The sequence below is a fragment of the Canis aureus genome, chromosome 23 (genome assembly GCF_053574225.1).
Source record: "Canis aureus isolate CA01 chromosome 23, VMU_Caureus_v.1.0, whole genome shotgun sequence".
Lineage (NCBI taxonomy): Eukaryota > Metazoa > Chordata > Mammalia > Carnivora > Canidae > Canis > Canis aureus.
Window position 1 is genome coordinate 29,565,196 of NC_135633.1, and position 12,588 is coordinate 29,577,783.

A 12,588-nucleotide genomic window follows, 5' to 3' on the forward strand; every position below is an offset into this window, starting at 1 on the left:
GAGCCCTGTCACCTCAGACATCCACATGATGTACACAGAGCCACACAGGTCTGTTCACACTCGTGTGTGCCCCAAGTCCTTCCCCAGGTGGCAGCGTGCCTCCCAGCGGTGCCGCCCTCGCCCCACAGCAGCCACACTAGGCAGGCAGGGCAGGGGCTGGTCCCTATGTGCGGTCGGGAGCCCGGGGCACAGAGGGACCCGCTGCCCAAAGTCAGGTCAGGACCGGCAGTGGCATCTCCCAAAGCTGAGTCTAGCACTTTCCACCACACGGCTGTTTGTGGCTTCATTCACACATCATCCACAGGCTTCTCACATCTCTCTCTTGCTCCAGTACGTGGGTGTACGCACACACACACACACACACACACACACAGCCTGGCTTCTGTGAGCGCAGCCCCTGCCAGAACATTTTTCCAACGACCCCCAGTTCGGTATCGTGCCAGCTCTGCTTCCCAAGGGGTCTTTTGAAGAAGGACAAGTTTGTTTAGGGCTGGCCCGGCCCCCTGGCCCCTGGCCCTCTGCCCTCAGTCAGGGAAATGAATTCCACCTGCGTCTGTCTGCCCGCTCTGAAATCAGCCTGGGGGCTTTGGTGAGCACGCTTTGATGTGAGAAGCCAGTTTAATGAGCTGGTTGCGGGTTTGTTTGCTTTTTTTTCTGTAAGACAGAAGTCTCATTTTCCTAAGAACTAAGGTATTATCACTCTACTCCCCTTCCTTCCCCTGAGATTCTGGGAGCCCAAGACCTGGACTCCCAACACAGTGCTCACAGGTACCCACAGGGTTAGGCTGGCGAGGGCAGGAGAGGCAGAGAAGGAGGCAACATACTTATAGTGTTTGCTGTGGTCGAGCCCTGTTTCAGGAACAGGTCTTACATGGGCCTTGTCAACACATTTTAGAGATGACAGTCTCCCAGAAGGATGGTGACGTCAGTAGGCTATCCATCTAAATCTGGGACCCTCATCTGCCTGGCTCTAGCTCCTGGTCCTTGTCTTGCTTTTCCCTGTGACAGCTGTGCCACTTGGGGCACAGGGCCTCCTCCCTCGGGGCCCAGGCCCCTCAGCTACACAGTGGGAACAGTGTTCTTGATGTGGGGAATAATCAGCTCTATGATAACAAGCTCTCAGAGTCAAAACGATTTGTCAAGAACAAAGCACTGCGTGAAAGGGAGGGAATATTTCTATTTTTATTGTTTTTGTGTCAAGAGGCAAGTTTACCCACAGGATTCATACTGGAATGCATCAATTAATATCGCTCTAGGGCACTTAGTAATGAGTACCCTATTGGCTGCCAGGTTGCTCAGCAAGAGAATTCTTTGTGGGGATTGCAGCAGGGAGAGGGTTTGGGGGTATCCAGGCACAAGAGTTTCTGGGCTGGCACAGGCCTCTGCCCCTCTGTCCTCCTCAGGGCCCAGCGAAGGCCTTACTCGAGCTCCCAGGCCTGGCCATGCTCTGGCGTGCTTTGTCAAAGGCCACCCTGATTTCTTGGTTGATCAGGTCCTGCCAGGGATCCCTAGGGGAGAAGGAGAAACAAGGATAATAATACCACCACCCAGAACAACAGGGTGCCCTTCTTGTAAGGAGCCCCTTCTGCTTGGGCTTCTCCTGATCCCTGCGGCAGTCCCTCCAGGGGCATACCCAGACCAGGCTCAGAGAGGTGAAGTGTCACAGACTCATGTGCATGTGGGGCTTTCGTGCCCAGCAGCCTTCCAGGAGATGGAGAGCCAGCCCCAGTTCCATCCCCTGCTCCACATGTGAGCTGAAGAAGCCAAATGCCGTGGGCTGAGGGGGCTCTGTGACTCTTGGGGCATGAGGTATAACTGGGATTGGGACCCTGGGCCCCCACCCTGCACACACTTTCATTTTCTTATTTGCTTTTCTTCAGTGCCTAAAGGAAGGCAGATTAGAAAATAAATAAATAAATAAATAAATAAATAAATAAATAAATAAATAAAAAAGGAGGGCAGGTTAGGGTTATGTCCCTTGCTTGGAAAAGAGAGCAAGGCTTGACTGACAGCCAGGGCGTCACATCATCCTGGCAGGAAGCACTTTGGAGCCTGTATGGCAGGGGTAGGTGGGGAGAGAAGGGACCATTCTGTGGAGTGTTTCTGTGACATGAGACAGAAGGCACTTCCATGGGCACTTCTGTTGTGGCTACACCAAGACATGGGAGGGGGGCTTTGGTCCTTGCCCTGATCTTCACCAGCTTCCCCAAACATCCCAAAGTATGAAGCTAAATTACTTCTGCAGGTATGGCAAGTACAGAAAGTGAGGATAAAAGCAGCTTTAGAAAACTCTACTTTAAGAAAATATATTATAGCATCTAGGTCAAGTAAAAATTTGGTAACTGCCTTATAAATACAACTCCAAGATAAGTCTCCCTAAGCCCTTCCTGCAGAGATTCTGTGTGTGTGTGTGTGTGTGTGTGTGTGAGAGAGAGAGAGAGAGAGAGAAAGAGAGAGAGAGAGAGAAAGACGTCATCTCCAGGCAAGCAGAGGGGCCTCAGGTGGCCTTGCCACATGTATTGTGCATGTATTGGATGCCCACGACAGATGTGATGTGGGTGTACACACATGGATGCACACCTCCGTTTGTGGGCCCTGTCTTAGGTCTGAGTCCGTGGGCTAGGTGGGTGCCGATTCTCCCCTGCCTGCCTGAAGGCCTGAGGGGCTCCCAAGTCAGGCGGAGCTCACTGGGACTAATCTCAGCTCTCTTCTCTCCCTGAGCCAAGACGATGAAAACGTTTCTGGCACTTTCTAAAGTTTCCATCAGGGAGTGGAAAAGTCATCAGCTGAGGGAGCTCAAGATGACAAATGTTTCCCAGACCTGCTATTCCTGCTCCTAGGATGGGGTGAGCCAGGGCGCTGATGGGAGGCAGCGGGAGCTTCAGAGAGCCCCTTCCCTAGGCTGCTGGTGCTGGAAGACCTGCGGGTGCATCAGCAGCCATATCTCCTGGGGCTGATGCAAGCAGGGGAAAGTTCCAAAAATGAATCAAAAAGAAGTGTCAGGAAGCAGCAAGTGCTACGGGGATGCAGTGCTAGGAGATGAGAAGGAGGTGACACCAGGGCTTCCTTTCACACGTGCAATCAGAGCTGCCTGGCGAAGGAGCAGCATCAGAGCTGAGGCCTGCAGGGTGGAAGGGAGCAGGCCAGGGCATTCCAGGTACAGGGGATAGCAGGAGCAAAGGCCCTGAGTTAGAGAGACTTCCAGGGTGTTTTAAGGCCACTGCAAGGAGGTCCCAAGCAGGCAGTGTGCTTGTGTTCCAAAGAGCCAAGGCCAGGAGCAGACCCAGGCCCAGGGGAGCAGGCCTCCAGGCTAGGGTGAAAGAGTTTGGGCTCGAGCCTCAGAGCAGTAGGAAGCCCTAGAGGGTGTCAACCAGGGCATCTTCTATGGATCATGGTAACTTTGTACTTAAGACCTCGATCCAGGGACACCTGGGTGGCTCAGTGGTTGAGTGTCTGCCTTTGGCTCAGGGTGTGATCCTGGGGTCCTGGGATAGAGTCCTGATCAGGCGCCCACAGAGAGCCTGCTTCTCCCTCTGCCTATGCCATTGCCTCTCTCTGTGTCTCTCATGAATAAATAAATGAAATAAAAAAAGAAAAGACCTTGCTCCAACTGCCAGGTAGTCTGGGTGGAGGGGCACAGTGGAAGGGGGAATGGTGAGCAGCCCCTGCTGCGGGCCAGAAGAGAGATGCCAAGGTGAAGCCCTCAGGCGGGGGTGTGTTGGAGGCAGGGGTCCTGGGGACTTTAGGACAGCGTCCTCCACCTTTCTGACTGAGGATGGCAAGGCCACCCACAAGGAGAGAGCTCTGAAAGAGGGCCAGGCTGCCAGGTGGAGCTCCCGAAGGGTCTGGTGAGGGACAGCATGAGCTCTACAGCCCAGAGTTCCAGAGGGGAGGCCAGGCTGATCAGCCTGTGACAGATGTCATCAGCACATCCAGATGGAAAGGGACCACCCCCCCACCACCACCACTCCCGCATTGCAGGGTCACGGAGAGGAGCAGAGCTGGCTGGCCCAGAGCCTGAGGAGGGAGAGCTGAGAGCTGGAGAGGAAGGAAGGAGCACAGCTGGGAAGCCTGGGGCAGATTTCTGGGAAGAGGTAGGGCAAAGGGGAAATGCTGCCGAGCTGTCAATCGGATTGAGAACTAAAACTGCCCACGGACCTAGTGACATGGATGGAGGTCACTGGAGACCTTCTGGGCATGTGGGGTAGAAGTCAGACTGCGGGGGCTGGGCAGGGAGCAGTGGGTGAGGAAGTGAAGTCACCGTCAGCAGACAGGCCTTCTGAGAAGAGCAGCTCCCTGTGGGGGCGGAACCTGGGAGCACCTGGAGGCTGAGAGGCTGGGAGGCTGGGGGGCCGGGAGGCCGGGAGGCCAGGGAGGCTCCTTGAGGGGCACGAGAGGTGGGCTGGAGCAGAGGGCCTTGGTGGAAGTGGGAAGGACGCAGTGGGCTGGAGCTGTTCTCCTGGGGATGGGTGAGCCAGGGTGCTATGGCACATGGGAAGGCCCCAGGCCATACCATGCTCCTCACCCCACATTGCTGCCCCAGCAAACCGTCCCCACAGAGGCAGTCTGCAAAGTGGAAGGGACCCTGGGCGGCGTGGAGGCCTTTCTGTAAGCAGAAGCTTTCTGTACCCAGGAGGCTGGGGTGTCCTTATAAAAAGGGTGCCCCTGTGTGTCCTGCACCCTGGCCAGTACACCAGCGTGTGTCCGTCCACCCCTTCCCCCCAGCTCTGCTGCACTGGAACCCTCCCCAACTCCGTGCTGGGGAAGGGTACTCAAGAGATTCCCTTGGGCCCCCCAGACAGCAGGTGGAGAGGAAACGGCCTCTATGAGCATCTCCCTGCCAGGAGCCCCTGCCCACACCAGCCCGTCCTCCTGGGCCGCTTTAGTGCTGGTCTTTTCCCAGGACACACGTGTGTGTCCCGCATACATCTTGTCCTTAAGAGATGGGGCGGGGCAGGGCGGGGGTCATCCTGGGAGAGTTGAGAGAAGCCAGTCAGAAGTTCTGATGATGGAAAACCCTGGGCTGGAAGCTCTGATGCGCTGGTGCTGTGGGACACTCGTGGGGCTCAGCCTCTACACCTGCAATGAGTCTGTGGGTCCCTGCGGGGAAGCTGTCACTTCAGCCATCGGCAGCCCCCAGACGCCCTGCGCTGGGCCCCCTGTGGCCTGTCCTGTCTACTGCTTGAGAAGAGCACGGGGCAGTGCAACAGCTTTTCCTGCCACCCATCCTCACTGCCCTCAGGGAAGGACATAGGGTCACAAAGGACAGAGGACAAGGGGAAGAGCCAAACTGCCAGGCAGGCACAGGCTCTCTGTGGATCTGCCTCACTTGGCCCTGAAAGCGTGCCTGCTTTTTGATCTCTAAATTCCTCATCTGCAGAAATAGCCTGAATGGCGACAAACCACAAAAGTGGCCCAGTCACTTTTTATCCATGCATGCCCCGTGACCGGCTCAGAGTGGGAGGACTGGACTCGTGCCGTCGTGCCCAGCGAGAGAGGCCGAGCCGCCCACGGCGCACCCACGTGTTGCCATCCGAAGCCCGGAGGGATGCGCGGTTCTGAAGTGCCCGGCCCGGCCCGGACCAGCGGACCAGCGCGCAGGTCAGCGAGGCCCTAGCCAGGCAGCCCGACCTCCCCACGCCAACGTCAGCAGCAGGCTGTCTCGCAGCGGAGAGAGGTGACCGACTTTCTCGTCGTTAAAGAATCCTGTGTTTTCCAGGTTTCCCGCATTGGGCAGATAACACTCTTATAATCAGAAAAGAAAGAATGAATATCAAATTTCAAACAAAAGGGGGGCCGAGCTTTGGGGGGAAACTCCTGGTACTCACCCAGGTTTGATGTCCAGAGGCGTGGGGAGGGACCCAGGGAAGCCTGCCTTGCCCACCAGCCAGTAGGTCTCCTCTACGCCCTTCCCCTGGAGGAGAGAGGGAAGGGGATTGAGCGCACCTCCTGGGCAGAGCGAGGCCAGAGGAAAGGGCTCAGTTCTAAGCAGAGCGGTGGGAGCGGGAGCCACACTCTTTGGGTCCAAATCCTGCTCCATCCCTGGCTAGCTGTGTACTCTGGCCAACTTCCCGCACCTCTCTGTTCCTCAATACCTCATGAGTTGTTGTGAGGATTATGTGAATTAATATTTATCTATTAGAGAAGTAAATGAATAATAAATCATGAATTCTATGACCAGCAGATCTGGAAAACTCAGATCCCAAGATGCTACGATCTGTGATTTTTCCCAAACTGGTTGGGAAGGACCTGGTTGCTTCCTGGAATGAGGGTACGACTGCCTGGAACTTAGGAGTAGAGAGAGCATTAGGGGCCCTGGGGCCAGGGCTGGCTGGCTATAGATTCTGTACCCCACCCTTGGCCAGGGATGGGTATTGCCCTGCGGAGCCCCCAGGCCATCTTGAAGAATGTGAGGTTGGCCTGTTGCCCTCCCCACCCCCTCTCTGCATTCCCCTCTGGCATCAGAATCCTCTGTTCCTCAGGACATCTCGTGCCAGCTCCCCCCATACAAGACTCATTCCGGCTCACTCTGCCATAACCTCCAGAGCAAAGGATTCCACACATGCCAGCCCTCAGGGGCTGTGTGACCATGGACAAGTTGCTGCTCCTCTCTGAGCTGCACCCTCCTGCTCTGACATTTCACAGCGAGATGAAGTGAGTTCCAGGGAGCAGGCAATTTCTAGGGCTCACTCATAGTTCTGGGCCTTGAATGCCTAGGCTGCTCTTGTCATACCACCAGCCTGACTGGGAGGAATGGGAGAATGAGAGGTGGTAGGGTAGGAAGAAAAGTCACTCACTCGTAGGAATACGAGCCCTTACCGTTATTGAATGTTAACATTTTAAAAATGCAGAGGTGCTCATGGGCAGGTGTAACCCAGTGACACACCTGCAGCAGCAGAGGGCGATCATGGGACCGGTGGGGTGTACAGAGAGAAGGCATGATAGTGACTGCTGGGGAGAAGGAAGATGGGTGTACCTGGGTCAGGGCAGGCTTCCGTGACAGGTGAGATCTGCTCCTGGGCTCTGAGGGATGAGTAGGAACCCGATCATGTTATGGAGAAAGCACAAGCTTTAGAGCCATCAGATCTGGCATACAAGCTATGTGACTTTGGGCGAATGATTTTGCCTAATTTCATTTCCTCAACTATAAAATGGGGCCATTGATCCTTCTTTCATTATTACTGTGGCAATAAATATGTTAATGTTGAGCACCAGCCTGCCGCCCAGGTATGTCATCAGTAGAAGTAATTTCTCAAAGGGACGCGTGGGTGGTTCAGTGGTTGAGCATCTGCCTTTGGCTCAGGGCATGATCCCAGGGTCCTGGGATCTAGTCCCGCATCAGGCTTCCTGTGGGGAGTCTGCTTCTCCCTCTGTGTCTCTGCCTCTCTCTGTGTGTCTCACAAATAAAAAAATAAAATCTTAAAAAAAAAAAAAGTAACTTCTCAATCCTGGTCCTTCTTTCTATGAGGAGTCATTGAGGGAGTGGTTTCCAGGAAGAAACAGTTCTTGAGAGTTTGGGGAGTGATGAGGATGTGTAAGGTGATCAGCTCCAACCTCAACTACAGGCAGGCATTTCCTTCTATATCAGTCAGATGAGTAAGAATCTCTCATGCTGCCCACAGAAACTGGATTCGGGGGGGATTTTTCCATCAATTCCAGGAAAGAAAGTCCCCTACCTTTAGCTCAGTCTGGCCTCTGATGTCAATTCTGTAGCCTTCATCCAGGCTGCGCAGTGTCTGGACTGTGCTTCCGCTGACGTGAATTCTGTATGCTGATGAGAAAGATAGTAATCAAGTCACCACCTGGTGGCAGCATACCTGGTGTTTGGTAATACTAAGACCTGTAACAGCCCCAGTTCCAGCCAGTGACATACACAATTCTGGTCCATACATGCCCTTCACCTGACCTTCCTGTCCCTCTGGTAGACTGTTGGTCACTAAATTAGAGGCCTTGAGGAAAAACAAATTATACAGAATGAGTGTTAAGAGGAACTCAAGATGAAATCAGAACTCCTAGGAACATAATTTTCATTTATAAGGAAGTCTGTGAAGGCTGAGTCAGAGCAGATAAGCAGTTATTTTTCTTTTAAGAGCTGGGCTCCCACCAGAGCCAGCACATCTAGTCAGGCAGGATGTGTACCAAATGACACAACAGAGCACACAACTTACACAGCCAGAAGCAGAGGTCCTAGGACTTCAATTTTTATACCTTCTCTAACCAAGCCATCAGAGTGGCCTCTGCTGCCAGCAAGGGCCTAAAATGGCATTAAAAAATTGAGAGGGGGGATCCCTGGGTGGCTCAGCGGTTTAGCGCTGCCTTCAGCCCAGGGCATAATCCTAGAGTCCGAGGATCAAGTCCCACGTCAGGCTCCCTGCATGGAGCCTGCTTCTCCCTCTGCCTGTGTCTCTACCTTTCTCGCTGTGTCTCTCATGAATAAATAAATAAAATATTTTTTAAAAAATTGAGAGGGGATCTCCTAGTTGTAAAGATGTGAAAACCAAGACCTAGAGGAAGAGTATTTTGCCCGAGGACACTTAAGCAAGCCAGTGGCAGACAGGGCTAGGACCCAGGCTTCCTGCCTCTCAAGTCATGTCTTCCCTCATGAGATCATCGCAAAAGCCCCACGGAAATTTAAAAGAACCAGTGACATAGGTTATCCCCATATAATTGTTTTACTGACAGCTGAGGTACACTGCCACCAGGTGGTGGTTTGGTTACTAAGCACTATTTCAAATAGCCAGGCTGCAGGGGTCATTGAGCGTCCTCCCCCAGGCAAGATAGAAATATAAGACACTCACGCAGTCCTGTGGACTCCATCCGGGATGCAGTGTTAACAGTATCACCAAAGAGGCAGTACCGCGGCATGGTGAGGCCCACGACCCCTGCCACGCAGGGCCCTGAAACTCAAATGTGCCCAGTGAACTCCAGGAGGTCCTGGACCCAAGAGAGGTTCCGTGACAGTCTTGCCCTCCCCTCCAACCCCTACCATCTCGGCCCCACTTCCAGGGCTCCAGCTTGGGGGTGAAGATAAAGCTATATGCTGTCTGCAACTATACCTAGAGAAGAGATGTATCTGTGCCAGGCTCTGGGCCAGCAATAGGGGGACACAGATAGATCAGAGGCAGTTTTTGCTCTTGAGGAGTTCCCAGCCTGCTGGGGGTAGGAGGAGACGTGTAAACTGTGATCAGTGTTGTAAGACGGAAGCACCAGAGCTGTGCCAGCCCAGAAAAGGGAGTCTGACCCAGCCCAGAGGACTTTCTGGAAGAGGTAGTGTAATGACGAGAAGGACGAGAGAATGAGTTGGCAGGGAACAGCAGGTGCCAAGGCACAGAGGCAGAGAGGCACATGTCTGTGGGAAGCTGCAAGCAGCTGAGTGGGGTTGGAGTGGCAAGTGGGAGGTGGCAGGAGACGAGGTTGGATGGAATCTGGGAAGCTGTGGGGGGGGGCAGGAATTTGGACTTTATCCTGCAGGTGAAACCATGGAGGGAGGAAGGGGTGGGGGCCCGAGAAGCCTGTATTACAGACTGTGAGATCTCTCCTAGACTCATCCCAGCAAACATTTAGTTGTTTGCAAAGCCACAGAAGGTCTCTGTCCTGCCTCTTCCATCAGACTATCAGCTCCTCAGCATGGCCTCAGATGACTTTGACAGATGCTGAGACAAAATGTGTGTGTGTGTGTGTGTGTGTGTGTATGAAACTGAGCATCACAGATTCTTTGACTTATAACATCTCAGAAGCTTCAAATAATTAGAAGGAAAAAACAAATGTCAAATTTTCTATCATAGAGTTTTAGAATCTCAGAATTCCAGAAGCACACCACTGGGGTTGCCCTGGCCAGTGCCCCTGGCAGGGTTGGGAGGGTGGTCTGGCCCGTCACCCCCCACACCCCTGTTTATACCTGAGTGCAGGCCAGCCCGGATGTAAATAGGCACCTCAGGTGCATGCCTCATCCGGAAGCCTCTCACAGAGCTAAGGATGTCCAGGGCCATGTTGGCGATCTCAGCCGCGTGCCGGCTCCCGTTGCGCCGGGGCAGCCCCGACGCCACCATGTAGGCATCCCCGATGGTCTCCACCTAGAAGTCACAGCCCTCATGTTCCAGTGCAAGAACACGTCCTCCCTGGACTATCCCACAGTCCGCACAAGGCCCTTCTGAGGACCCCTGACCCACCCCTCAAGTCTCTGGCCCACAGTGCCGTCTCTACCAGGCCTCCCATCCCAGTGCTCTAGCAACAGTTAGATCTGCACACTTCAAATTGCCTTGGTCTGAATTGCAGGTGACCGTGCCTATCTGCTGTCCACCGGCCCCAGGCCACGAGCGCCTTGGCAGGAGACATAGGCACCCTGTCTCCACAATGCCACAGCGACAGGTCAGGACTTCTTCATCTGGAGAGGAGCGCGTGTACATTGGACCCATATATACCCTGGGGGGTTTAGAAAAGGAGTACACCTAGTAGGCTTTCCAAAATGTACTAGAAAAAAATGTAGGGTCGGAATCATATAAATGTGGGTTTAATCCCCATCTCTGCCATTTACTTTGGGCAGCCCACTTGTGCGAGCCTCAGTTTCCTCTTAGGTGGAATGCATATTAAAGATAAAGTATTGAAAGAACTAGGCCCTGGTTACCAGAGGGGAAGTGGGGGGATGGGTGAAACAGGTGTTGGGGATTAAGGAGGGCACTTGTGATGAGCAGCAGATGTTGTATGGAAGTGTTGAATCACTAGATTCCACCCTTGAAACTAATAGTACACTGTATATTACCTAAACAAATTTTTTTTAAAGAACTAGGCTCATCATAGATGCTCAATGGATAGGAGACTCCTGTCACCACCACGGTCATCATCATCATTTCCCTGGCTAATGGTTTTGGAGATGAAAGAATCCCAGAATCTCAGAACTTGGATGGGCTTTGAAGTCCACCCACCTGCCTCCTGCCTCCTCAGTGGCTGGCCCAGCGTGCTTACATCTTGTGATAGGAAAGTTCCCCCCTTCTAGAGGTGGCTGCTTCTTCCTTTGGGTAACTCTGATTTTCAAAAGTTGAGTTGAATTGAAACCTGCCTTTCACCCGCTGGTTTCAGCTCCACCTCCTGAACTCCAGCCACAAACCCTTCCCAAGCTCCTTCTCTGTTTCAGGTACTGGGGACACAGATGTGTACTGTGGCCTTCTTCTCTGCCATGGGCCAGGCCACTCAAGATGGCAACTCTACCCACCACCGGCCCCACCCAAGTTTTCCCCTCTGCAGGCTAAAGAGCCCAGCTCCTGCACTGCCTCTCCTGAAGCCAGCAAATGCTGGCACCCCCAGGACCCGGGGAGCAGAGCAGTCCTGGCCTGGCCTATCTGCTCTCCTCAGCACCTGGTGGGTAATAATAATAATAAAATAATAATATCCCTGCCCATAGGGGGCGTTGTAATTCAATAAATCTCTCACACATTTGCTGTGGACTGTGCCCTATTACCTGCACCCTCCAAACCTCTCCCTCACCCAGGCTATCTCTACCCCAACCAGGGAGTGACCTGCCTGAATCATGCCACATTCTGTTCAGATACCTTCATCTGCTCCCTGGGCCCTGGCAATCAGGAATTCCCATGATTTGGAGAATTTCCTGAATAATTCCTAACAGTTGCTCCTGGTTCCCCATGTTTCTGCCCACGGGAACCTTTCTGCTGTCCGCAGAGACACCCAGTGCTTACTTGATGGCCTGGTCCCTCTGCCCAAAATGCTCGCTCTCAGTCCCTGTTCGTTGAGATCCAAGCCCTCCATCAGCCCGGCTCCCACTTCATCATGTCCATAAAATCTCCCTGGTCACCAGATGTTTCCCTCCTCCGGGCTGTGAGCTCCACCTTGCTCTCCATCACCAGCTGTTGCCCACCCAGCACTGGTGGGCTGGCAACAAATGTGGCACGGACATGGCTACTCCCCTCTGTGCACATTTCCACGGAGGACCTCCCACCCCATATCCCAGGAGGGAAAAATATGATCAAGCCCGGCTTTCCCTCTGCCCACCCACTTCTCCCCCATGGGAGGAAGAACACATGATCTGTCAAGTTTGGAAGAAGGACGTAGCACTTAAGTACTTGGACAGCAGCTCTTACATGCCAGATGCTGTTCCAAACCCTTCACAAATATTAACGCGTAGACCTTTACAAGAATTCTGCGGGGTAGGTTCTATTACCACTTTGCAGGGGGGCAGCTGGCCAGAGAATGAAGTCACTTGCCAACGTCACGCAGTGCAGACTTGAACTGGGTCAGTCCAGCTCCAGAGCCTGTATGCTGTGCTGCCTCTTGATTACACATGGCTCGGGCCCTTTCCCTCTCTCTTTCGGGGAGAGTGGCTGCGGTGTGGGGTTTCCCTCTGCTCTTGCCCTGCACGTGGTAAGCACGTGCCTGTAGGTCCCTCCTGCTTCCCAGGGGCTGCCCTGGAGACCTACAGCTCGCTGACCCCACTTCTAGCCGCCAAGTGTACAGCTGCCATTCAGAGAGAGTATGTCTACTTTGGGGACCCAACGCTGCCTCTGTTAGGTGACCTAAGACCCAGACTGGGGATGAGGAACATGGTTGTTGTTCTAAGCTGTTAAACTGACCTCTAGC

General features: G+C 53.6%; 1 protein-coding gene across 1 annotated transcript in view; it reads right to left on the reverse strand.

Annotated features, from left to right (window-relative positions):
• Positions 1-1,168: 1,168 nt before the first annotated feature.
• The window catches only part of LOC144295184 (guanylate cyclase D-like), a 39,861-nt gene continuing 28,441 nt past the window's right edge, over positions 1,169-12,588 (reverse strand). The window contains exons 15-19 of the mRNA XM_077867628.1: positions 9,899-10,073; positions 8,799-8,897; positions 7,677-7,771; positions 5,829-5,914; positions 1,169-1,508 (exon numbers count right to left, since the gene is read on the reverse strand). Coding sequence (XP_077723754.1) covers positions 1,400-1,508; positions 5,829-5,914; positions 7,677-7,771; positions 8,799-8,897; positions 9,899-10,073 — 564 coding nt within the window. The 3' untranslated portion in view covers positions 1,169-1,399. The remainder of the gene's footprint in view (positions 1,509-5,828; positions 5,915-7,676; positions 7,772-8,798; positions 8,898-9,898; positions 10,074-12,588) is intronic.